Genomic DNA, 27,171 nt, shown 5'->3' on the forward strand with positions numbered 1-27,171 from the left:
CTGGTGCTTTTGATATGATTACTTATGATCAAAAAGTTATTTTAAGGTAAATTAGTTATGCAATGTTGCTTTAAAATCTGTATGTTACTTAAAAGCTTTTTTAAAATATATACAGTATAATTATGGTTTCACACTTTTATTCAGAATGTCAGTCTTACTTTAAAATGTCCCTTTCCTTTCCATGGTTAACATTTGTGTTATATCATATGACCCCCAGAGGCTCTGTGCTTATCCCTAATCTTCTTTTATCCCCTGTCCTCCTCAATCCTCTCTTTCTCTCAGAAGCCTCCCCAGATGCTGTAGGAACCATCTTAGGTGGCACAATAAATTGTGACCCCGGAAGTCCCTCAGACGACGAAGACCTTCCTCACCCTTCCTCTTCCTCATGCGTTGCATACAGATCTTCTCCCACAGGCCCTGACGAGGGCTCCCTGTTAGTCAACAGTTCTTGTTATTATGGTGATGACAGCGTGTGGCGGGAGCCTGGGCAGATGGAAGAGGAGGATCTGCATTCTGTGCCTCTGGGCGGCCAAACCCACCGACAAGTGTCACTCAATGACTACCTGGATGCCATCGAGGCTCCCGGGAGCTCCGGGGACCGAGCTCTGGCAGGGCCTTCACCAAAACTCCGCTCCAGCTTTCCAACAGACACGCGGCTTAATGCCATGCTACACATAGACTCAGATGAGGATGAGGATATGGTAGAGCAACACAGGGAGCAACAGGAGATGAGGACACAGCAGAGCCCAGACTTATCGAGAAGATCGGCTACATCTGAGTCTCTACAGGGGAACGAGCGTTCAAAAGGAGAGCCACAGGGGCAGACTGGAGCTGGGACTGGAACTGGGACAACAACAGAGGCAGGTTCCTCTTCCAATGCTCAGCCTGAAACTGAGACTGCAGGGGCTGAACCTGGGACTGCAGAAGGTACAGTCCAAACACAGGCAGAAACATCAACAGCTGGGACTGCAGAGGTTGCTGGAGTGGCAGCTAAGGCTGCACACATCACTGGGGAAACTTCCAGCTTATCTCAGGCATCAGTGGCTGAGTCAGCTGCAGTAGCTGGGTCAAGGAAGTCTGTGGTGGAATGTACCTGTCAGGAGCAGAGCAGAACAAACCAGGAAGTAACCTGCAATCCCTCACTTGGTCCCCTTTCACCCATTCAGGTGAGCAGCTGTAGATTACATTTCTGAAATGTCAGTCAAATCTCTTCTTCACTCATCTTTTTTCCTATCCTGTCCTCAGGAGGTGGAGACAAGAAAAGAAGTGGCGCCAAAGGCAGAGGAGGAAGGGGAGTCATCGAGCAGCGAGGCAAACAGACCAGTAGCAGCAGCAGCTGCTCCTACGTGCAGCATCATAGCTGACCAAGGAGGAGGCACTTCTGAAGTTGGTAGGTAACATTTTTCTGTTTATGCGATGGGCAACAACATTTATTACAATTTTATTAAAATACAATACACAAGGGTATCTGGGTAGTTCACCCGGTAGAGCGCGCGCCCATATATAGAGGTTTGCAGCAGCTGCTGGTTCGACTCCGACCTGTGGTTCTTTGCTGCATGTCCTTCCCCCTCTCTCTCCCCTTTCTTGTCTTCAGCTGTCTTATAAAAATAAAGGCCTAAAATGCCCCCAAAAAATCTAAAATATATATATATATATGAATTTAATCAAAGAGATTATATGTTTAAGTTTTCAGTCATTGATCTGATTCATAAAGTTGACTTCAGTTGACATAAAGTCGTCCTTGATACCATATTATTTACAGAATATAATATTGCTGCCAAGGCCATGCACAGGCTGCAGTATCTTATTCTGCTGCTATTATCTGCTTCATTGTTGCATTACACATGTTAAACTTGTTAGAATGAAGGGATGTTCACTCTGGAGCAACACATTTATTTCTGTAAAACATAATACAGTTCAGGTCAGGATCGCTCTCCTTAGCGTGGGCATGTCGACCCACACTTATTTACACTAGCCTGCTCGACCTTTCACACGTTTTATCAGAATTTCTACCACATTTTTGGAACCTATGACTTGAGCTAACATCTAAAGATAACATGAAAATACACTGTACAATTACCGTTAGCACACTAGCAACGATTAGCTTAATAATGCTGTGTCACTATTAGCTACACAGCCTGCTTGACGCTGCTGCACTACAAACTACTCTATTTACTACTATGTTGCTAGCACCAATATATTTCACAGTTTATACACATTATAATAAACTGCCCCATGTTTCACGGTACACCCGCTTCACCTACACAGAAGGCAACTCTCGCTGTACCTAGCTAGCGGTGCTATCCTCATGGGCGCCCGTCATTCTGTTCAATTCTGTAGAATTCTGTGTTGCTATATTTGTTTTAAAGCAACACTTCCCATTTCCACACATGCTAGTTGTACAGCTTCACTACTCTATGCTAAGGTGACCAGATTTGAGACAAAATCCAGGGACATTTTCAGCTCAGAAGCGTAAATACCTCCAAAAAAGGTAATGTTTTTAGTTTTGTAAAACTCAAAATGGGGACACTGCCCCAGGGGCGTCACAAGACCTAGAGCTGCACTGGGGTACAAGCCCCCCTAGGGGGGGTCCATTGGCATGCTCCCTTGTAAGAAAAGTTTGTCTATTTTAACGTTTAAATGCATCAATCTGGTGCACTTTGAAAATAAATTCAGAGGTTAGACTTGATTATTCTTATCTATGGATGGAAATATTTGTGCTGTAGCCTGAACTATTTTGCACTTCAGAATTATAACAATGCACACACACAGGTGGAATCGTTTTTTCTTCATATGTTTGCATTAATGTCACTAGGAAGCATACCAGTAGAAATATATATTCACATTTGTAAGTGGGATATATATAGGTAAGTGGGATTGACTGGAATCTAGCAATATAATAACCATTATGGTGAGTCTCTATCTGTCAGAGGGAGAGCAGGAGTGTGGTTGTGAAGAAGTTGGTAATTTCATGGCGCAAATTAACACTTTTGCATGCACTATATCCATGTCATGTTCTCTGGTCTGATCCTAGAATCGCCACTGCTGCTACTTCATACTTAGTACTATACAACACTCAGAGAGAAATGTTGTAATGTTTACTGCACTACATTTATCTGACAGCTTTTGCTTTATTGCGTCACGTTAGGCTTGTTTCTGCAACAGCTCATTGAGTATCGGATACAATTAAAACTATTGAGGAAATATTTTTGACATTGGTCCAGTATTAAACGAGATCACTGCAGTCGGCAACGGCGAAACAAGCTACAATGTAAGTTCATAGGACGTCAATTGTCCAGCTTGTTTTGACGTTCATAAAAGTGCTCGTTTTGCCACTGACAGGCTCAGATTAATATTCTAAGTGTCTGACAACATTATGGAAAGGATTTCTAAGGAGGTCGACCTTTCTGTTAAAGAATAAGATCCTTTTTTAAACGTAAAAGTCAGCGAAATTGCGTTCGCTAAACCCACCAGACTCCATGTAAATGTAGCACACACCAAAAGGAAAACAATATCTATAAAGTGTTACAAACAATATGTTTAATATGTCCGAAAAGGAGCGGGACGAAGCAGAAGCTTGTTAATTTTCCCACCCCTCATTCAACTCTAAATAGTTCCTGTATATTATATATTTTGTACATGTATGTATCATTATATATATTATATAGTCATAGCAAGATAAGAAATATACATAAAATATATATAATTTTAAACACCTACCAAACATTTTTTTACATTTTGCACCAACAACCCATCACCCTAATCACAATCATCTCTCTTCATCCCTTATATACTTTTAATAGTGTTTTTATACAACTTTTTAAACGTTGTGCAATGTTTTAGCACCTGCTCCAAACCATTACACAAACTCACCCCACAGATAGTGATGCACATACTTTTTAGAGTTGTTCTTATTTTGAGCTTTTTAAAGTTTAGTTCTTCACTAAGATTATACCCACCCTGCCTTGGCAGAAACATTTTTTGTAGATTTCCCAGAAGTCAGTTATTTCTTGCTTTGAACATGATTTGTGCTGTCTTAAATTTAAAGCTACATTGTGTAAGAATTACTCCCATCTAGCATATATATCGCAATCAACTCTCTCTCGCCAAGCAGTATTGCAGCTACGGTAGCCTTCACGCTTCAAAAAGCGAAGGTGTACAAAAGGCCGTCTATCAGGCGTCGTTGTTGGAGTTCATGCGTTTTATTAATACATCCATGAGTTCATGTCGGAGAGTGGTGTGCACTTCACACCACGAGCGGGCATGCTCGCCACCCGACTGCAGCAGTCCGGAGGATAATTAACTAGTTGGGATTTGGTGTGTGCGTCCAAAACAACTCTGATGTTCACTCTTTTTTCTGATGACGCCGGTCTCTTGCTCTTTTCAATATCCGTTTTCTTTTTCTGGGTGAAGAAGAAGACTCCTGTTCCTGAAATTTGGATTTTGAATACTTGTGGTCCTCCATGTTTCCTTCTTCAAACTTGCCAGGGCCAGGAAGCGACGATACCCATTAGCAGCAGCTGTGAGTCGAAAACGCGAAAGGCTGAGCAGTATAGCCTGTATGTCCCTTACCGGCTAACATATTTCAAGATGGCGCATCATTATGGAGCGTCTACCCCATAGACAGTATATAAGAATGGACCAACAGATCCCGTTGCTCTGGACGGACACCAGTGAAGGCCATTAGAAGCACTTTTCCAGTGAGCCTCCAACTGAGAGAGACGACGTAAATGTGACGTGAGCAACCTGTCTGAAAGTTGTAAGTCTTCTGGTAGCTGTGCCAAGAGAAATCTCAATCATTCCCAATCTTACAGAGACGGAGAGCGTAGGTATATGTAAGGAGATAACATGGACACAGGCTAATTATTGCTAACTAAAATGCTAGTTAACATTAGTAATTAAACTTAAACAGCTAATGTAAGACGAAACTGTCTGCAAGCTTCTCCTGTACTATACGTTAATTCCTCTACTATGCGACAGTAAGTCCCGTGGTTATGACACAATCGTTAGCCTATTTTTACAAAAACGTCTGCTATGGAGCCATAACGTGAGGTACAAGGTAATGGAGCCTTTTATACATTGTCGTGTTTTTTTAGAAATAAACAATGCACAAATAAAGTCTTTAAATGCTTCAGATGTAAAGGAATTCGCTGTCAAAGTGACGTCAAAATGAATGGCAGTCAATGGAATGCTAACGGGGGGTGAGTGCTTATTAGCATCAAAATGGCGCCATAGGAGATTCTGGTTGTGAGGCGACGCTTACCCCCTTGGTCTACCCCAAGGGCGTAAGCTTCTCCTCGGACCGCGTAGCATAACCTATCAAAATTTTTTTTTGACATTACATTAAACTTCATAAGTCATGAGTGGTTCGTTTTGACATTGGCTGTCATGAAAATTGTCAACAGGCATGCGCTGCAAACAGGCACTTTTAAAAAATGGATGCATCAAGATGATTTGATAATAATTTTATTATCGCATGGTAGCCCTCTGAATCGAATTGTGAGGTGCCTAGAGATGTTTTCACATCTACATTGTACAGGAGCATACTAACTGAGACATTCACTGGCTAACTGGGCTTTTAATCTATTTTAAAGCCCAGTTAGTTTTGCTTTTGTCTGTCTATAAGTCTGCATATGTTTGTTATCATTTAAAAAAAATGTATCCCATGACTAGTGTTTCTTGTATGCTGCCCCAAATTCGATATAAGAGGAAAATCCCCATGCAATCCGGACCGGCATCTCTCCATGTCAAAGGATTAAGTGATTATGGAGTATTAATAAAAGACTCAAGCATTATTTAGATCAGATCACGTTTATTACACCTGCCAAAAATGAAACCTTAGGCAGGTCACAGAGTCAAACTAGGCTATTATCTCAGCTCATAGCTGATAGTTCCTAAGCCAGCACCCCAGTTGATGGCTCAGCTGATTCCCCTTTTTTTAATTGGATTTCCAAATAGCGCGCTCTATTTAAACTGCTTTTCCCAGCCTACCTTGCTGCATCTCTGCTAGTGCTTGCAACCCACCTCCACCCCAGCTCCTCCTTTTTAAATTTATGTTGTCTGACTTAATCAATGTTGTGTCTCTGTCATTGATGCTGCTCTATTCTGTACCCTATGGGGATCCTACACTGCTGCTCTCCCCGCTTAAGGCTTTCCATGTATGCACGTGCAAGTGCGGGGAGCTGTAGGATCCGATCATACTTAGAATGTCAGAGGTTTAAAGTGATGCAAAAAATGTGTGTGTGTGTGTGTGTGTGTGTGTGTGTGTGTGTGTGTGTGTGTGTGTGTATGTGCGTGGGTATGTGCAGGTGCCACAGCTCAGGTTAATGGTCACCAATCTGTTCGTTCCCTGCCATCTGTCCGCCATGACATCAGTCGTTACCAGAGAGTAGACGAGCCACTACCGCCTAGTGAGTGTGTTTTCTAATATTCTGCACAATTTACTATAGTTTGCTCACACAAAACACTCACTTTAGCTTACACTAAGCAGTAAATTAGTTATAAGTTCCTCTACACTGGCTCAGTCGAAATAAACCTATTTTATTGGTCATAAAAAGGGAATTTTTAAAAGGGATTCATTACTCGTCTTTTCATCGAGTGTACCCTTTACATTTCTGAAATTCGTACTATTACTAATGAGCTAACAGTTTGTTTAGATACCAAACCCATGCATTACCTCTTGAGCATTGTCTTGCTGTTGTGTGTGTGCTTTTACTTCTGTCAATTTGTGTGTGTATGTTACCAGACTGGGAGGCTCGCATCGACAGCCACGGTCGGATCTTTTACGTGGACCACGTGAACAGGACCACAACTTGGCAGCGTCCCACTGCTCCCCCTGCCCCGCAGACCCTCCAGAGGTCCAACTCCATACAGCAGATGGAGCAGCTGAACCGTAGGTCAGAAAACACAGACACACACACAGATACTCTGGTCAGCCTCAATGTTTAAAGTGAACATATTATGCTTATTCCACATTTTCTGTCATATCTACAATGTTATAATGTCGGATTTTCATGTTAAATGTGGCAAAAACTTCAAATAAGGAGGTAAACGTATTTTAGACCCCATAAGTCCCCGTGAGCTAAAACGTTCAGATTTCCAACTGTTCTGAGCGCTCTGGTTTCAACAGTTTTTTCTACTCTCGGCTGAGTGTTATGCAACACTTAGCTGGCCTTCTCCGGCCTTCTATGATTGGTCATCTGCTCCAGGTAGGCAGAACTGGTGTTTTTTTTTTTAACATTGTATGTCCGGATTTGTTGCGGCACGGCTGCGGCCATGACTGACAGCTGAAGTCACGAGGACCCACAAGATCTCGCGAATTCACGTAGAATAGAACCACAAAACCAACAACAGTTTGTTTCCATCCAGAGGAGCAGAGGGGAAACAACTCTGTGCTGTGTTTTCAAGGTGTAGTGGAGGGAAATATGATCCGCCGTGAGCACGGTGTATTTTATTTTGAAAATGAACCGGATGTTTATTTTGTTTCTGTGCTCGACTTCCTGTCCCGCACTATCTGCCGTGTGCTGAATTGCTGCGGAGCTCTCCGGCGTCCGGCAAAAATAGAAGCTCTGCGTATCTGCTCCGGAGGGCTGCGGACCGCCGGAGCTGGGACGCAGTCGGAACGCAGCCGTTCTGCAGTCAGTGGAAATACACACATTGACTTTAATGGAAACCTAATGACTCCGCCGCCGTTCCGCAGCCATTCCGCATCCAGTGGAAATTGGGGGTTAGAAAGATAGTGTTTTTTGAACATTAAAGCATGTAAACAAGTCCTAGTATAAACACGAACTACAAGTATGAACCTGAAATGCCATATAATAGTTCCCCTTTAAATACAAGCAGCAAAGTTACATAAAATTTAATTTTCCACTTTTGCAATTATTTGATTACTTGAACTGTCACCATAGTAATTAACACAAACATACACACTTTTCCAGATATCAGAGTATACGGAGGACGATAACCAATGACTGCAGACCAGAGGAGCAGCCAGCCAATGAGCTGCTGGCTGATGAGACTGACATGCACCCTTCCATTCCAGGTAATTCTCTCACTGCACTGCAGTCTGTAAAGCATGTCCAGGAGATCTGATGTTTTTTTTCAGACCGTGTGTGTGTGTGTGTGTGTGTGTGTGTGTGTGTGTGTGTGTTGCAGAGCTCCGTAGAGACAACAGTGTGGCTCAGTCCAGTTCCAGGTCTCGCCTCACCCTGCTGCTTCAGTCCCCCAGCGTGAAGTTCCTCACCAGCCCTGACTTCTTTACTGTGCTGCATTCCAACCCTGTATGGACACTCGTTTTCTTCTCTTCTTTCTTTCAACCAATCAATCTCTATTTCCCCTACCTCCTTCTTAAAGGTCATACTCTGCTCTTTCAGGGTTTCCCGCAGAAAATTTGCTAGTTAAGGTGGTAGGTTTGCCATCTGACCGGGGGTTGGGGTCTGTAGTACAGATTCTGTACTACACACTACACTAAATATCAAATTTAAATATAGAATTAATACATCTCTGTAGTGCAGACTCTGTACTACACACTACACTAAATATTAAATTTAAATAATAATAAATAATTAATAAATAACCAGCTTTTCAAAATAACAGTTGCAATGTGCAATTTTAAGCTCAAACTATTTTCAAAGAAAGTGCTATAACAATTTTACTGGCATTGCTCCCATTATCCTCCGTGACACGCACTCTTCCACTTTGCCTGACAACTCTTCTCCAAAACAAACTGCGCTGAGATAACAACCTCAACCCATAGCTTCACACACTCCAGAAGATAGTATGCGTGAAATAAAAACAGGACACGTAATTTCACTGTGTGTAGTGTTAACTACGTTGTCTAACCGTGTATTGTGAACCGCGTGTAGTGATTAAAAAAAAACAGACAACAGCTGTGTCTCAAAGACAAAGACATTGAGAATCCATGCGCGAGAGGTGATGGATATTTCCAGTCACTTCGTCATGTATTCACTTCGTTGAAACAAGAGAAGAAAGCCTCACTGATGTGAAGAATACAGACAGAGAAACATATATAAATGTTCTCTGCCTGCCGTATGCCAATGCTCCGGTAAGTCCACTCACCCCGTCTCTGCCCGGGCATGCCCCAGCTGCCCACATTTGTTGACAAACTCTGACGCACACGCGACGGTGAAATGGCGATTTATCCCTTTAAATGTGAATAAATTTACACAGTTACACTCACCGCCAGCATGATTAGTGGTATTTTTACATATATAATTTTTTTTTTTTTTTTTTGAAGACTCAGTTAAGGCGGAATGTGCGTGTTGTTAAGGCGGCCGCCTAAACTGCAAAGTGCTGCGGGAAACCCTGGCTCTTTGTTTCAGGAAATTGCAAGGCATTCTCTTCAACTTCTGTTGACCACACACTCATTAAGGGACTGTTCTAAAATGTTTAGGGTTGTCAGAAATGGGGGAGGGTTATGTATTTTTTCTTTGTGCTTTATGGATTGCAGTCAAATGTTTTGGCAAAGCCCTTTTTCTTTTCTGATCCCAGACTTGTATATTTTTAAAGGTGCAATATGTAATACATTTACTCTATTTAATCAAAAAGTGTCATCAGATATTAAGGAAATATGCTAAGTTAAAATACCTTTCTGACAACAATTATTGTCAGAAATAATTATTTATTATTTTCTGACAGTATTTACTACTTTTGAAATTTCCGTTCCGTGACGGGATGTCTGTTTGTGTTTTGGGCTGTGTGTTGGTATCGGTTGGTATCAACTGCCTATTTGGAAGCCGGGCTGGGTTGCCAGATATATCTGTAAAAACGCAAACTCAGCGCGCTACAGCTGTAGTACAGCCATTCAAGCAGCAAACAAACAAACGGAATCAGCGGAGATAGATTCATTCTACCTGCCCTAAAAAAAAACTCACCATCTTTCTGCATTTAAAAGAGTTGACTAATTTCCTCCTAAACCGTTAATTGTTGAGCTTCATTCATTTATATCACGGCTAACGTAGGGATAGTCATTTTCATTTATTTCAACTTTCATGTGCTCGCATTAAATTTTATAGTGTACTCAAGTTAGGTACTCGCAAAAGAAAATGTAGACACAGCCGGTGAAGTGATCCTGACTGGTGCTAACGCCACCATGCTAATACACGATTACTGCTAACGTAGGATCCATGACGCGTTATTATGGAACCCACACAACTTCTAGGCAAGACCACACTACTATTGGCCAGGCGTCCATGCTTACGCAAGGTAACGTAACCCGATTTGTTCAGGTCCTATCCCCTGACCGATCGGCTATCCTAACCTTAACCACTCAGGTCAATGCCTTACCCCAACCAATTGAGCTGCTTCGTAGGGCGGGACTTGCCTAGAAGTTACGTAGGATCCATAATAACGCATCCATGACATATGCAAGAAACCACAAGTTTGACTTCTTCATAATGGAAACATGCAATTTAACTTTGGATTTTGGAACTTTTGAATTGTTGGATTAGGACAACGTGTTCCCTACAGGTCGCTTTGCAATGTATGTAACGCTATGTTATGTTATGGTGGCTAATGTTACCATTGCCAGCTTCAAGGTTTTGATATGCTAGACAGTTATATGATTCCCACTTTCATACAAACTGGCATGCAACCATATTGTGTAATGTACAGTGTATAGACAAGCTGTATAACGGGTCTGGAAGTAGTAGTACTGACAATCACCCCACTGCCGAAATTGTTCCCCCGCTTCTGTTCAGCAGGCGTAGCCGACAGACAGTGACTGTGCCCTGGGTATAGACGGCCGTGAGGTCGCGGTCTTTTAAGCAGCTGTTGCAGTGACGTTAAGCCGAGAAAAGGTGGCTGTCAGTCGGTCACAAAGCTCCACAAGGTCGCGTTTTTTTCAGTGGTTGTTGTTGTTACGGTTAGTCAATAAATGGTGATTATCAGCTGGGTACAGAGCTCCGTGAGAGCACAGACTTTTATTACGGTCAACATAGCATCTAGCAACTCTGCTGCGCTGTGGAGTAATGTCTGGCAATGCGAGACTAGCATCAAGCTAACATTGTGTGCCGTTGAGTTTAGTGTCGTGAACTTTGACGCTGGGGAGGAGGGGCCGGGGGAGACGACTCTTTTCACTATTTTGAATTTGTACTGCAGTAACCATTTTAAATGTTAGCTGTCATTATTACATATTGGACCTTTTTTTAGACTAAGTCATTTGAGATTTGTTGTAAAATACAGTACTTAATATTTAATTTCTGTAAATGTTCTCTGCACTGAGTGGTTTGACAAACCAGTAAATGTAAGAAATTTACTAAGGGACCGTTTGGTATTTATGGAATGGACCACCGGAGGAAAATAGGGGAGGGACCTGTCTTTTTATTGTTTGTTGAGGGGAGGGTCACCCAACGTTTTTTAAGTCTGGGGGGGGGTGTCACCCAACTTTTGTATTTATGAAAACAGCAAAATGTCAAAGTGGCTTGTTTGGTGCATATTTTTTCATGTAGCTCTTAGTCTCGGCCCTCCTTCACTACAGGAAGGGTCTGACCCATGAGTTTGCTGCCCCCCTGGTGGCTGAAACGGGTAATTGCATTGTTTAAAAAATGAGTGGAATAATTACATCTGTCATGACCAGATATTTTATAAATATCTTAAATAACACAAAACAACTAAATGGTGGTAGGTAATACATCAGATTTCATATACTGCTTTAGTAAAAAAATATTACCTGGCTGACGATTGGAGCAGCAGGACACAAAAAACTGTTGCACTAGTCTGGACATCTTGCCGTGCTAACCTTGCAATAAAGGTTTCCTAAATGCCCTGTATATAAATGTGATGTCAACTTACTAATTGATTGTGGGTTTTATGTAGATTTGGACTTTTATACGTTTATTCCACTTTGTTTAAACGGCAAAGTGTAGAGGCCTCGTTCACCTGTTTGGAGCTGGCTGGATACACTGTGACCCTTTTTTGGATCTACTGATCGCTGTGGATTACTTTTTTTTCCCGTGTCATTGGATTACGGCAAAATACGGATCTTTTTTCTCAACGTGTCTTAACGTTTTATGGTGTGACTGCGCTTCGTTTCTGCGTTTGGATAGGCATCTCAACAGACTGTAGGTCGAACACTGATTGTTCACTGTTGCATTTTAGTTGAATTTAAGTGTCGGGGCATTCCGCCACCGTCTGTCTATTGTGTTACAAGACAGCCGTGCCGCGATTGGATTTCATAAGGGCGAATTGTTAAATTGTTACAATGTAATTTTAAAATCTGCTTTAAAAATAAACATATATGTTTTGGAATATAATGTTCAGCTTCGGCAGCTTTACCTATGCTAAAATATACAATGACTGAGAAAGCCTAGTGATGATTCCGTAGCAACCAGTGTTGAATTTGTTATTTCCCAGTGTCCTTTGCTGAATGGTCTCAATGTTTTATTGTTTTATTTCATGTGAATACTAGTTTACTAGAGGAGTAACTTAGTATTTGAAGTAATGCAGTAATGCAGGAAGTGTGCATTTAGTTTTCATGCTTATTGTGTTTCCACAACAATGTTAGTGAGTAAATCTACTGTGTGATGTGTAAGATGAGAATGCAGAGGTTAACTAATGTATGTCATGGCTGTAAAAAATCAAATGGCATCTGTACATCTTTGCTAAGCGCAAACTAGCACATAAGGGGAGGGTCATGCCTCTTTTTCAAATCATTCTGGAGGGTCATATAAAAATTATTACTGGCGAGGCTAGGGTCAAGTCTTTTTAGCCTAAAGGTCCCAAAACTCCTCTGGTGGCCCCTTAAATAAATAACGAACAGTCCCTAAGGAATGTTACTATGTGTATAAATTCAAATTCACATTTTGTCACATACACAATCATACACGGTACAATGTGCAGTGAAATTCATTGTGTACCTGTTCCAGCTCAATAAAAACAATAACAATACAATCCATAAAAATAGTAATATACAACACAATAGATGTCATAATAGATGGTAAACATGTTATTATCGTCAGAGCTGCACTTGAACGTATCCCAGTCATGCGGTCCAGAGCGTCCTGTAAGGCCGCCTCTGATTGGTCAGTCCAGCGTGTGACCTCCCTTTTCACCGGGGCTTCCTGCTTTAGCCATTGTTCATATTTTGGCATAAGGAAAATTGCAGCATGGTCAGATTTGCCGAACAGAGGGTACTTTGTTTTGTAGCCGTCCTTGAAGGGTCAATAACAGTGATCCAGGGTTCTCTCTCCTCTGGTGGGGCATGTGATGTGCTGCCGAAGGTCAGGTCTGACTCTCTTCAGGTTAGCACTGTTAAAATCCCCATCTACAATAACGGCTGCATCCTGTTATTGCGTGGTTAAAGGAACACGCCGACTTATTGGGACTTTAGCTTATTCACCATAACTCTGTCTGACGCACCCACTGCTAGCCTAGCTTAGCACAGATCCTGGAGGTAACCAGCTCCATCTAGCCTACTGCTCCCAATAAGTGACAAAATATCCAACATTTTCCTATTTACATGTTGTGATTTGTATAGTCACAGCTTGTACAAATAACAAGGTCACATGAGACACAGCCATCTTCTAACCGTATACATACTGGGAACTATTCTCAGAAGGCAAAGCACTGCTACTTGGGCGGAGTGATTAGTGCAACACCTGAAAAGCACCGTTGTTACTCTCTGCTCCTCACCACGGGGCTTCTCAGATGCTGCGAGCAAGGACTTATCTAACTCTGGGGGATACGGTGAATAAGCTAAAGTCCCAATAAGTTGGTGTGTTCCTTTAATGAGAGCCTCATGTAGTTCAGACAGTGTCAGTGTTGGCTTGTGGTGGGATATAAATGGCACTGATGATAACTGAGGTAAACTCCAGAGGAAGGTAAAACGGGCGGCATTTGATAGTCAGGAGCTCCAGGTTGGGTGAGCAGGAATGTGTGAGATGATGGATGTTCCTGCTGTTACACCGGTAGTTGTTCACCATGAGACATACTCCACCTTCCCTTGACTCTCTTGTTCTGTCCATGTGGTGAACTAAGAGGTGATCCGCTGGTTGAGTTGCATGGTCTGGTATCTGCATGTCCCTCTGGTATTTAATTCTGGCTCTGAGCTCATCCAGCTTGTTTTCTATTAACTGGACGCTAGCTAGCAGGATGCTGGGCAGTGGTGTGCGGTCTGCCCTGTTCCTCAGCCTGTTTCTGATGCCTGCCTATTTACCTCTAGCTAGCGCATTCATTGGTGGTGGCGTTGTTATTGTCGGTTCTCCTCATGATCTCGCTGATCGGGAGTGAAACTTTCAGTGAGACGGTGAGTGAGACAGTGAGAGTCCCGTATATTTAAAGTGTATTGTATGTGTATGTAGATGACATAGTTCAGGGTAGATTAAAAAAACAAAAAACAGACGGAGCAGGTTATGTGGCTGCCACACTCACCGGCGCCATGGTAACCAGAACTGTGAATAAATTGATCCCCGAATACAAAGCACTGGACATTGGTTTATTTTTAGCCCAGAACACGTGTCCTCTCTAAGTGGTCACTACGGCTATGACTACATTATTTTGACCATGTGTGAAAGTATTAATATTGTAGGGCTGTCCCAAATATCCCTTTTGGGGCTTTAATGCATCAATAGGAATTATTTGAATACATTTTAAGCTTTGACGTGGAGGGGGGGTCATGTAATGCAGTTGAGTGGCATACAGAGCAGTGGCGGCTGCTGGTCTTTCAAAGAGGGGAAGCTCATTTTCAGTCTACATCATAAAAATTGTCCATTTATTTATACGTAAATTCTGCCTTATGTTCCTTTTCAAGAAAATGCTCTGTGACCCTGTTGTACCAACTAGGCATCTTTTCCAGTAACTTGACCAGTGTCCTCTCAATGGCCAGCAGAGCTAGGCTACTTAAATGGCCTTGGCCCACTGTGTTATGGGTGTAGTACTTGAGTCGCTTTAAACAGGAGAAGCTACACCTGCAGATGTAGCTCCAATTGTAGCCACTAATGACAACAGTTTGTAAAGCTGAGGCATTGCACTGTCCAACTCTATGTCTTTAACCCTCATGCCCTCCTCAAATTTACAAACACTGGACACTTTCGTGGCAAAAATGTACACGCACACAAAAACTGCTATTAAATCATCATATATCAATATTTGAGGGAAAACATTTTTTGTGTTTTTTGTAATAAATAATGAAATACTTCAAATAAATAAACTGGCATTTAAAGGGTTAAAATCCTGAAAATGATTGAATGTTTTGAGCAAGTTAGAAGTTGTTAAAGTGATTTATGGAAAAAAAAGCAGAAAAAAATTGATATATGATGATTTAATAGCAGTTTTTGTGTGCGTGTACATTTTTGCCACGAAGATGTCCAGAGGGTACAAAATGAATCAATCAAATATAAAAAACATGTAAGAGTAAAAAACACTGGATTTAAAAATTTTGACCAAACATAAAGGTTCTGACAAAATTTCATGCCACATACAGCAAAAATTATCACAAAATGAAAAAAAAAAAACTTGAGAAAAATGTACAAAAATGCCCGAAGAGGGCATGAGGGAACACCAAGTAATCACACAGCTTTCCCTTGTTACCCTGCATAACTTTTCAGGACACTTTGGAAGGCCTCCTCTGGAAACACTTGTCTCATGTCATAAAATTTCCCTGGATTGACTAATTCTAAGAAGAGCATACTTTCAAAATTTTAAAAACGTCAAGGAATCTGCTCCAAGATGTTATCAAGGATGGCCATGTACAGATTTCTGTAGCGCTCTTGGGGATCCTGCAATTGGGTCAGATGGCGCTTTCTCATGGGCTCATCTCGTGGGTCTGATGTGAGATCTGCTGCTTTGGCATAAACAGCTTGGAAAGCCCCCTCTGGCCTCTTCTCTTTGACAAATGCAAGAAGAGACATCCATAGCCCTCTGCTGGACAATATCAAAGACCACATCAGTCTCAGAGAAGATTTGTTCATATGTGTACAACATGAACACAAACTCAAAATCCTCCAGTTTCCTCACAAAGCCTTTGGCAAAATCCAGTGTATCATCATCCATTGTCATATCTGCAATGATGTTATCCAATGTCTGCAGGAGGCCATCATAATTGTTTGCCACAGTGCTCACTATCCGTGATGTGAAATTCCATCGAGTAGGAGCGTTTCTGGGCAACCTTGAACAGCCTGCAGACTTCAGAAAGGACGTCCTCTTTGTGGATTTTGAAAAAAATGTGGCAAACCCAGAGAGTGAGGCAAAATACATTCTGCACTCAGGCAAGCATTTTAGCCCCCCTGTGACAGCACCAGATTCAGTCTGTGTGCATAGCAATGCACAAACATTGCACTATTGCTTTCACTTTGGCCTGCAGACCATTGAGAGCTGAAGCCATGACAGCAGCCCCATCATAGGTCTGTGCCACAAGCTTATCCTTAAAATTGTAGCCCTGCATGTTCTCATTTAATACATCAAAAACAGACTGAGCATCTTGCCCCAACGGTGCCTTGCACTGAAAGTGCGAAGGAACCTATTGTTTTTGGTCACATTATTTTTCCGATTCCTTTGTCACATTTTTGAGGGGGTTAGAATGCACGAAAACTCACAAAAATGTGCACACGTCACAACTGGTGAAAATTGCAAAGATTCGAAAAAAATTACTCATATGCACCACTAGGTGGCGCTATTGCAGAAAAACCGTTTGGCCCTATAACTCCCAAACCATATATCGCACATTCAAAAACCATATATCTTCACGTTCCCTGGATCCAGCTGAATCTCCTGATATAGGCCATGTGTGAAAAATCCGAACTTTGCCGAACTCCTCCTAGACCGTGCGACCGATCTGCACAAAACTTGGCAGGTAGCTTCTCCAGACGTACCTGACAAAAATTTATCCAAAGAATTTTTATAGGATAAAAATTGCACATATTACGCACAAACAAATTTGTGTAGCTAAGTATGAAAACACCAACTTTGCCATATATCGACCAAAATAATTGCTATCAACGCACAACTTAAGATTCTTGTTTGCCATGACCCTCTGGAGGTGCCCCACACATTTTTACAAAAATTGGCCACTAGGGGGCGCTACAAGTACATCAAGTTTATAGCTCATGAACGGCTCATCCGATTTTTACAAAATTTGATGGGTACCATCTAGGGCCACTCATGAGGCCACCCCTACAGTAAGGTACTGATTGGTCAAAGTGGGCGTGGCCTATGGGACCCTAATTGGTTTTAGCCCTTGGGCATATTTTTGACGGCCTCAATATATACGAAAACTCACAAAAATTGGCGCCACATAAACACCTGGGAGCTTTGCGAGACTGTACAGCGATTTGGCCCATACCTTTAAGCGGGCTCCATAGCGCCCCCTAATGCGTGGATGGCCTTAACTTGGACATAGTTGCTCTGATCTTCACCAGATTTAATACACATATTGCTCTAATCATTGCGGACATATTTCCCATTTACCTTCATTAGCTCCACCCAACCGGAAGGCAGCCATTTTTAATTTTGCATTTTTCATGTGTTTTACATTCTTTCGAACTCGTCCTAGGCTGTGATTTCAATCTTCTTGAATCTTTGCAGGTAGTATCTGTTGACCCTCATGACAAAAAGTTATCCAAAGAATTTTGATAAATGAAAAAATGCGCAAGTTATAGCAACTTCCTGTCTAAACAGGAAGTTGCGTCATCTTGGCAACAATTATTCAGATTGCCCCGAAACCTCACAACGTTGTTCCCCATGGCCGGTTTAGCATCTGTGCCAAACTTGGCGGCAATCGGCCATTAGATGGCGCGGTTTTAACTTTTTTTATTAAACAGCAAAATATTTAAATATGGGAAACATACTTGGAGCTGCTACCCCCACGACCCGACCCCGGATAAGCGGATGAAGATGGATGGATGGATGGATGGGAAACATACTTTGTCTAACTACTCCTGGGGCGTGAGTCTGATCGGCACAAAAACTTGCAAATAGACTCAGCGCACCCTCATGACAAAAAGATATCAAAAGAATTTTAGTTATGGAGGACCAACTTCCTGTAGGTGGGTGTCGAAAGAGGAAGGGTTGTATCTTGCACACGGCTATTCCGATGGACACAAAACTTAAGACAGTTGTTCCTCATATGCCAATGAGGCTTTGTGCCAAATATGGCATCAATCGGACTTTAGATGGCACTGTTTTAATTTTTTTAATTAATTAGCAAATTCGCTTTATGCAAAACCTATTTTTTTTAACTCCTCCTAGAGCGTGAGTCCCATCTGCACAAAAATGTACACGTAGACTCGGTGGACCCTCATAACAAAAAGTTATCAAAAGAATTTTGATAGCTAACACAATGCGCAAGTTACAGAGGACCAACTTCCTGTATTGGGCTGTCGAAACAGGAAGTTGCGTATATTACCAAGATTTATTCCGATTGACACCAAACATGACACAGATGTTCCGCATAGGGGCTTGAGCATCCATGCCAAATTTAGAGTGAATCGGCCATTAGATGGCGCTGTTAGAATTTTATTTATTAATTAGCCACATCGCGATATATGGGAAACTTACTTTGTCTAGCTCCTCTTGGGCCGTGAGTCCAATCTGCACGAAAACTTGCATATAGACTCGGTGGACCCCTGTGACTAAAAGTTATCAAAAGAATTTTGATAGCTAACGCAATGCGCAAGTTATGGAGGACCAACTTCCTGTAGGTGGCTGTTGAAACAGGAACTGTTGTATCTTGGCAAAAGTTACTCCGATTTACATGAAACTTTGAATGTGTGGTCACATGTGATATTGAGCAGCCCCCTATACTAGCCACACTCATGTACACAGACCACGCCCCCTCAGGTAAACTGAGAGGTATCATTGAATTCAGCAGAGAGTTCCCTTTTCATCAGTGACGATTTGCAGTGTCTGAGTGCCGCGCAAATGCACGGCAGCAAAGAGTGGCATTCACCAGTACCCCGACCTGCAATAGGTGAGGGCCTGTTCATCGCTGCTTGCAGCTTTAATTATTATTAGGGCCTGATCGCTGTAATTATTATTATTACACCAAACGAATTGGCTTTTTGAGGGGCTTAACATATCGCATCAAGTCTGGTGAAAATGTACTTATTTTAAGGGTTTCGGGAATAGGCGCACAAAAATGGCTCGCTAGCGCCCCCTACAAAACTTAAAAAATTTAGCCCCTGCAGTGCGTTTATCGTTTATCGTTTGAACTTGGTATACATATGTAGCATGTCAAGACGTACAAAAAAGTTCATTAAAGCCATACCCTAAACCCAACATGAAGTCCGCCATTTTGAATTGAAAGTTCGAAATTAGTGCGATTTTGGCCATTTCCACGTCGTACAATACGAACTCCTCCTAGAGATTTCATCCGATCAACTTCAAATTCGGTCTGTGTCATCTTAAGATGTTAAAGATGAAAAGTTATTGAAAGAAGAACTTTTCGTCATAGGGCGTGGCCGTGGCGGGGCGACCATTTTGTGCATTTCGCCACCGAAAGTGGCAACAGGAAGTAGGCCTAAAAGTCAAGGTGCTATACTTTAACGAACTCCTCCTAGAGATTTCATCCGATGGACTTGAAATTTGGTCTGTACCATCTCAACACCTTAAAGATGAAAAGTTATTAAAAGAAAAACCTTTCGTCAAACGGTGTGGGCGCGGCATGGTGGCCATTTTGAGTGTTTTGCGATGAACAAGAAATTTCACAGAATCAACAAGGGTCCAGGCTTGAGGACATTTACAGGCCAATATTGACTTTTGGTCATAGCGCCCCCCCGCTGGCAACAGGAAATCTGCCTTATATGACAAACATCATCCGATTTAAATGAAACTTAGAATGTGTGGTCTTCATGTGATACTGAGCCGGCCCCTATAATATAACCACGCCCAATTATCCAGGCCACGCCCCCTGCCATACCATTTGAACCGTTTAAGGTTGAGTCTTGTGTGAGGTATCTTTGAACTCAGCAGAGACTTCCTTTTTCAGTGGTCATGATTTGCCCCGCCCTCTATGCTTTAGCCACGCCCCTTTCATAATTGGTGACCCATTTAAGGTAGTTTTGTGTGAGGTGTCATTGAACTCAGCAGAGAGTTCCTTCTTCATTGGTGATAGTTTGGCCTGCCACCTATGCTTAAGCCACGCCCACTTTCATAACATTTGAATCGTTTAAGATAGACCCTTGTGTGAGGTATCGTTGAACTCAGCAGAGACTTCCTTTTTCAGTGGTCATGATTTGCCCCGCCCTCTATGCTTTAGCCACGCCCCTTTCATAACTAGTGACCCATTTAAGGTACGGTCGGAGCTGCAAACGCCGGTAACCCCAACACGCGCAGAGGAGCGAGGGCCTCTCCATCACTGCTTGAAGCTTTAATAAGAAATGAGGTCAAAAAACTATCCCAGTTTCATTTCCACCAGTCAAGAGGACTGGGATCAGGTTTTGACCGGTCTTTTAAAAAGTCCTCTAGTTCCTTCTTTGCTGTGACAGTCACTTCTCCTTCCGGTGCTTAGTCGTCCGTGGACAGGAGGAGCTCCATTTCTACATCTTTTCAGTGCAGCCAACCCAACTTCTCTTTTCTCTTAATCAACTGTACATCTACTAATCTTTGCACTTCTGGTTAGACACAAACTGCATTTCGTTGTCTTTGTACTTGTACTCACAATAGAGAAACGCACAATGACAATAAAGTTGAATCTGAATCTAATCTAATGCAGGTGCTCAGCCAGCGTAGTCACCTCCTTGTACAACTGTTTCTTTTCCTCTTTGGAACGCCAATTGACACCAGTGTCAAGCAGTTGAATTGCAGCCACAGCCTCTCCTTTCAGTTTCCTCCAGCAGTATTTTTTCAGTGCTTTAGTGGCGTTGTTGTCATCCTCCCTTTTTTGACATTTGTCAGCATTGATACAACTGCTGACAACAATACATTTTTGTCTTGGGACAACAGCTCAGTGAGGATGATAAAAGGCTTAAGAATAGTAGCCTTAGCTATGACCCACTGATCTGTTGTCAGGTTCAGTGTTCGGTGAGCCTTTTTGGTCACGTTAGTGTCAGACAGTACTGCTGAAATGGGCCCCCAGCTCAAAGACACTCGAGCATAAAGCATGCTGAGTTTTGTGATATGCCAGCTTCCTTTGGCATATCTGGCACGCAACTTTTTAAAGGTCATCTTGGGAATTTTTTTTAATTATTCCAGACGCTTGACTTTTTCGACATCTTGCATGCCGATAGTTGCAGCCGAGTTGCTAGCCCTCACATGGTCAAACTTTCAGTTTCGGTGCTGTAACGTTAGATGAAGTGAGACAGTTCTCAGTTCTCGGGACAGCACCGCATCTAAACCTACACAGGTGCCCTTACACAACAAACAGTGCTCCATCTATAATATAACTAATTATAATTCATTTTTGATGCATAAATGAATAATTTGGGATTTCTCTTCCCCATTTTATGGTGATTATGGAGGTAATGCATTTATGATAATCCCCCCAAAAAAGACCCAAACATTAGAATTCTCATTTGGACGTTGATTACAATGGCAATGATCAAAGCTTTGAAGCATTCGGGTAAGCCCTAGAATATTGTGTGAATATGTGCCGTATGTATTTGTGATGCGCAGATCAGCTTTGACCCCATCCACTTTTACGCTTAAAGCATCCACCTGCACCCACCCAAATAATCTATTTTCACTCCCCCTTTACTAGTTTCCTGTAGGCTACATTGCTTTTTAACTTATGTATTGTATTGATAAATGAATATCTGCTAAAATGAGCTACTGGGACACAGTACAGGACTGCAGTGTGATTGTGTAAACCCAGCCTATTGGCTGGTATTTGAAATGCATGCAGTAGGCTTGTTGTATCAGTAACGTTAGTGCAAATACATATTAATCAATCTCTCTCTCTTGCTCGCTCGCTGAGTAGGTGTATGTGTGTGTGTGTGTGTGTGTGTGTGTGTGTGTGTGTGTGTGTGTGTGTGTGTGGGAACCTAGATGTTGTGGGCAGTTCTTGTGCGTAGTATGAAATAGAATCCTGCCAGTGCCACTGCTAATGGGTGAATGTGAATGAAATTCGCTGACTTTGGCTCTTTAAAGCAACAGTTCAACATTCTGGGAAATACCTTCTTCACTTTCTGGCCGGCAGTTAAAAGATAAAGATCTGGAAGAAATGGGGGAAAAAAACTAGCCTGCCTCTGCCCAAAGGTAACAAAATCTGCCTAACAGCACCTTTAAGATACTTAAGAGTTAGCATGCTAACATTTGCTAATTAGCACTAAACACAAATTATAATTTGTGAGTCAATTAGCTAACTCCTAGAATTGGGGAATGTCTTGCTTTTTTGAAAGATTCAGCCCCATACCAATAATTTCCATACAATCTTTGACTCATAAAAATGGAAGCACAAACATAAAAATGGTAAATGGATAGTAATTACATAGTATCACAGTGGGACAACTTCACCTAACAAAACTTTTCACCTTTCTCTGGTCGATTTTTCCTCTCTTCTTTCTGTCTTTTCTCCTTTCTCTCCTTTTCTCTCCCTTCCTCTCCTGCTTCTCTTGCATGTCTAGAGTGCCTACCGTATGTTCACCACCAACACATGTCTGAAGCATATGATCAGTAAGGTTCGTCGGGATGCTCACCACTTTGAGCGCTACCAGCACAACAGGGATCTGGTGGCCTTCCTCAACATGTTCGCCAACATACAGTTGGAGCTGCCCAGAGGCTGGGAGATGAAGCACGACCACACCGGCAAGGTGGGGACTGCATCACGATCAATCAGTGTGTCTCAAAGTTTCATATTCTATTAACCTAGGAAGGTTTTAGGGGTTTTGATATAGTAGAATGTATTGTTTTCAGTTCAAGAGGTTGTAGACTTGTGCAAACACATGCTCAACATTTAACATTTATTTTTGTTAATTATGTATTTGTTTATTTATTTAGTTGGAAAAGCTTCTAAATATGATTGTGGGAAAAATACATTTTCTGCCACAAAATATGTTCATTGGCATGAAATAACTATGCCATGTTCATTTTTGGGCTCATAGTGTCATATTCCACAGAATGCATACTGTGCCACAATATTCCTAATATTACCATGTTATTATATTAACATGGTAATATTGTTACCATGTTAATTTGTATAAAGGGTATATTTTGTACATGTGTATTTAATGCCATACAACGCTGGAAGCAGAGTGGGCCAAAGTAGCTCGGAAGACGTTCTCCAGTGCAGTGGGGAGTGAGGAGGAAGGACAGTAAGACCCAGCGGCAGTGGGTCAGCGGACACCAAGCACAGTGGAACCAGCAAGAAAGCAAGCCCGCCAATCAGCAAACAACTGGCTAGTTAGTTAAATCCACCATGCCCTCACACCACACCGGTCACAAACAAGCCAAACAAAGTTGTCATTTATCTGGGGATAGCACTGTGCTTTGTGTGGGTGAAGCATTAAGTTGTTAAATTTGACTTACTTATTGGCTGGCTCTCTGTCATAATATTACTACTCCACTGCTTGTTTGGCCATTACTGCAAAACACCTCCGCGACTTTTTGCAAGTCAATTAAGGAGGACGTTTATATGGAAGTTAGTCTGTTGCCATGGCAACGCTACACATAAAAATGGCTCCTGCTCTGACCATTCTGCTATCTTGATTTAAATGGAAATGGGCTTTCTATACTTTTTATTTTTTATGGTCACACTAAAAGTCCCCCTCCTTCACTGTGATGTTTGAGCTTCCCTTTGCAGAATGATGTATGTGTATGTGTACATTTATCTGCTGGAATGGAAGTTTCTCTGAGCTCACCCATACTTCAGTTTAACACCTGGGGCCTTTCTCATTTCCCAAATTTTTACCTCTTCGACTCCTTGATCCTAAATCCTTCGGCTGTGATCCGGAAATCATTCTCAGCATGCCATGTTGAAGGACGTCCCAATTCCTAAATTGCACATCGAGGAGCGAGCATCGACACGGCTCCTCGGAGGAGTTATAATTGAGGATACACCGATGTATCCTCTGTGGAAGTCATTTCACCCGTGGCATGTAAACAAAGGGGCATGACAGAGCAAGAAGAAGAGAGTGAAAGAAGGGGAGAGAGAGAGAGCGATTATAGAATTATATCCGCAGCCCCGTTATTAATCTATCGTTACGGATCGGGCAGGTCGGATCATATAAATTAACGTTCTGATTAATAGCGGATGGATGAAATAATACCCAATTGACCAGGAAAATATAATGAACGGACGGATAGACAGTTTGTAAGTGCGCCTGAGAGACGCTCAAGAAACAGCAGCTTAAATTGATTATGATTATTTTAGAAGCTAAAGGTCTAGTTCTGTTTCCTCTATCAAGTTATATAGCTTTCGTTATAGAAAGCAACGGAGCCTACAGGGACTGTAGAGGGGCAGGGAAATGTCAATGTGGGTCTCTAAATCGGAGAAAATAATTCATTCAGAAGGTGGAAGATTTTCAGCTTACAGGTGGATTCGGATGAAGAGCTGATCCATGCATTAATAGGCTAATAGATGTGTTTGTATGGGTATAATATATTGTAGCCTATATATTTGTAGTGTTTTACACTAAAATAGCCTATAAAGGCTATAGCCACATTGTGTATGTAGGCTATGCGACTTATAAATATGTGTGGGCATGTGTTAAATACAACAAATGAAAATGTACGACCCCCGCATATTCTTATCACATTTTGTCCTCTGACAGAGAACATAAAATACAGCATATGACGAAACCATGGACAGCTGATGCAGTTGTGCTGCACGTCATATTTAATTGACGTTGCTACGACTGCTACGAGGCAGAGATGTCTCGTGTTTGTTAAATGCCTGTTGCCTCAACTCCTCTCTCCTCGAGTCTCTTCCTCGACTCTACGGCTCAAATGTCCTGTGGGCCGGACTAAGACGCAAGGAGAGAAATTGAGGAGAGAAATCAGGGATGCACAAACTGGGAATTGGGAAATGGCTCTGGATGTCGGGATGGGAGAAAAACGTGCTCTGGTTTAGTGGCATTTCTTTAAACCAATCACAATCGTCTTGGACGCTGCTAGGCACCGGAAAAGCCGCATGCTGCTGCAAAATAGCCTCGGGAAGGAACTTGTTTTGGTGGAACGTGTACTTTCAAAAGTTGTTTTAGTTGTGCAACAGAAAACTCAGATTGGACAAATAGTCTAGCTAGCTGTCTGGATTTACCTTGCTACCTTTATCCTTTATCCTTGATCCTACCTTTACCTTTACCTATCTGAGAAAAGGTTAACCATAGTCCTCATAAATCGACCAGAGTTTAAAATGCTAACCCAAAGGAAGCCCAAGGCAACGGATATCCGGCCTGAATGAGTGAAATCCGGATTTTCGGAATTTCCATCGACAACGGAGCAATCCCGGAAGTGGAACATCAAGGATAAAGACTAGCGGCTCCCAGACGGGTCTTACTCTCCCTCAAATAATTACCTGCTATTCAACTAGAATTTTTTTGTAGCATGAAAGGGGGAAACAAAAGCCAGACGAGGAAATTTGCAACAAGAGCTGACGAAAAACGACAAATCACCAATTGAAAGTGAAGACACTAGCGACGGCACTAGCAAGCTACTATAGCTGAACACGAGGAGATGGAATCCATCCAAGCTAACATAATCACCGAGATAAAGGCGGTTCATCTGGAATTGAAAAAAGAATTTACCGGAACTATGGGACTACTAAAGAGTGAACTGGTGGACTTAAGAGAAATACCATCTTTACCAATTTAAAAGACAGAGTCGAGGAGACAGAACGCAGAGTGGCTGACGTGGAGGAGTGGAGCGCAGGGATCCAGGATAAGTTTAAGGGGTTCCAATGTAGCGAAGACACTAACGTTATGTAAGAACTTTTCTGCATAACAACTGACTAAATAGCCTCCAAAGAGGTCTGTAAGATTAGTAATACAAGATTGGACTATAGGCACAGTAGCATTTAATACATATTTTCCTGCTGTAAGCTTAAGTCTTAGAAATGGCCCACACATCACGGAACTGAGGTTTGCCCCTTTGGGTTCTAGGGCTTCCCCTCCTAACTTTGAAGTTAAGTTCATACTTGTTGATATGTTAAGTTTCATTTTGATTCTCAGACAGAAGTTGTTTTGTTCAGGTCATCTAGGGCTGTTTAAATATTTTTGTAAATGTTTATTCTCCACTGAGTGACATGCTTCATCAAAAGTACAGAGTACTACCCCTTAATGTGAACAAGTTACATAGTCCTATAAAAAGAAGTAAAGCGATTGCTAAAATGAAAAGAGAAAAACAAGACATAACTTTCATGCAAGAAACACATCTCTCAAATACTGAACATGAGAAGTTGCAAAAATGGGGTTTAAAAACTCATATTACTCATCTTTTGAAGGGGGAGTGCGGGGGGGGGGTATTGCTACCCCCCCCCTCTAATAAGTAAACTTCCAGTTTTCTTCACAAATTAACGATAAAGAAGGACGCTACTTACTGGTCATAGGCTTTATTGACCATAAAGAAGTTACACTATTGAATGTCTACAGACCACCAGGAAGTGATAAACAGTTGATCAAGAGGGTTTTCAATATATCTACAGAAGCATTAGGTGTGTTAATATGTGGGGGCACTGGAATGTCCATCTACATCCTCAAGTAGAACTAACAAGTTAAAACCGGAAGCATTGAATTGTTAAAAAAAAAATAACTGCTTGAAGAATTAGGAATGATAGATACTGTATATGGAAAGAATTACAACCACTTGATAAAAGTTTTACCTTATTTTCCCATCCTCACTCTATGTACTCAAGACTCGACTATTTCTTTGTTTAATTAAGGGATTAACAGGATTATAAACTGCAACATAGGAGTTTTCCTATGTTGCGACCATGCAGTGGTATATTTAACATAACACTTAGATACCAAGCCCAAGAAGACTTTTTGGAGACTTAACACTAGTCTTCTGAATGGCCCTCAATTAATAGAAAGAGAATTTAAAGACTATATGGTTCATAATAATAATGGAGCAGTGTCTCCCAGCACTTTATGAGATGCTGGCAAGGCTGTAATGAGAGGTAAACTTATAATGTGATCAGCTCAGAAGAAAAGAGAAGCAAATTAAGGATATGATCAAAAAGTTTAAATCTTGGGAGAGTAAACATGGAGTTCAATAACAAGCAGTTATGACGGGGCCCAAGCCACCCACGCCAGTCGCCTCCGACGCCCCAGGGAGCGCGCGAAAGTG

At 41.9% G+C, this 27,171-nt stretch overlaps 1 protein-coding gene across 1 annotated transcript in view; it reads left to right on the plus strand.

Annotated features, from left to right (window-relative positions):
* Positions 1-27,171, plus strand: part of hecw2b (HECT, C2 and WW domain containing E3 ubiquitin protein ligase 2b) — a 146,959-nt gene that overhangs the window by 75,901 nt on the left and 43,887 nt on the right. The window contains exons 9-15 of the mRNA XM_078243453.1: positions 283-1,166; positions 1,246-1,390; positions 6,309-6,410; positions 6,746-6,896; positions 7,938-8,041; positions 8,155-8,279; positions 22,515-22,700. Of these exons, the coding sequence (XP_078099579.1) occupies positions 283-1,166; positions 1,246-1,390; positions 6,309-6,410; positions 6,746-6,896; positions 7,938-8,041; positions 8,155-8,279; positions 22,515-22,700 (1,697 nt within the window). The remainder of the gene's footprint in view (positions 1-282; positions 1,167-1,245; positions 1,391-6,308; positions 6,411-6,745; positions 6,897-7,937; positions 8,042-8,154; positions 8,280-22,514; positions 22,701-27,171) is intronic.

Source organism: Sander vitreus, chromosome 24 (assembly GCF_031162955.1).
Source record: "Sander vitreus isolate 19-12246 chromosome 24, sanVit1, whole genome shotgun sequence".
Classification (NCBI taxonomy): domain Eukaryota; kingdom Metazoa; phylum Chordata; class Actinopteri; order Perciformes; family Percidae; genus Sander; species Sander vitreus.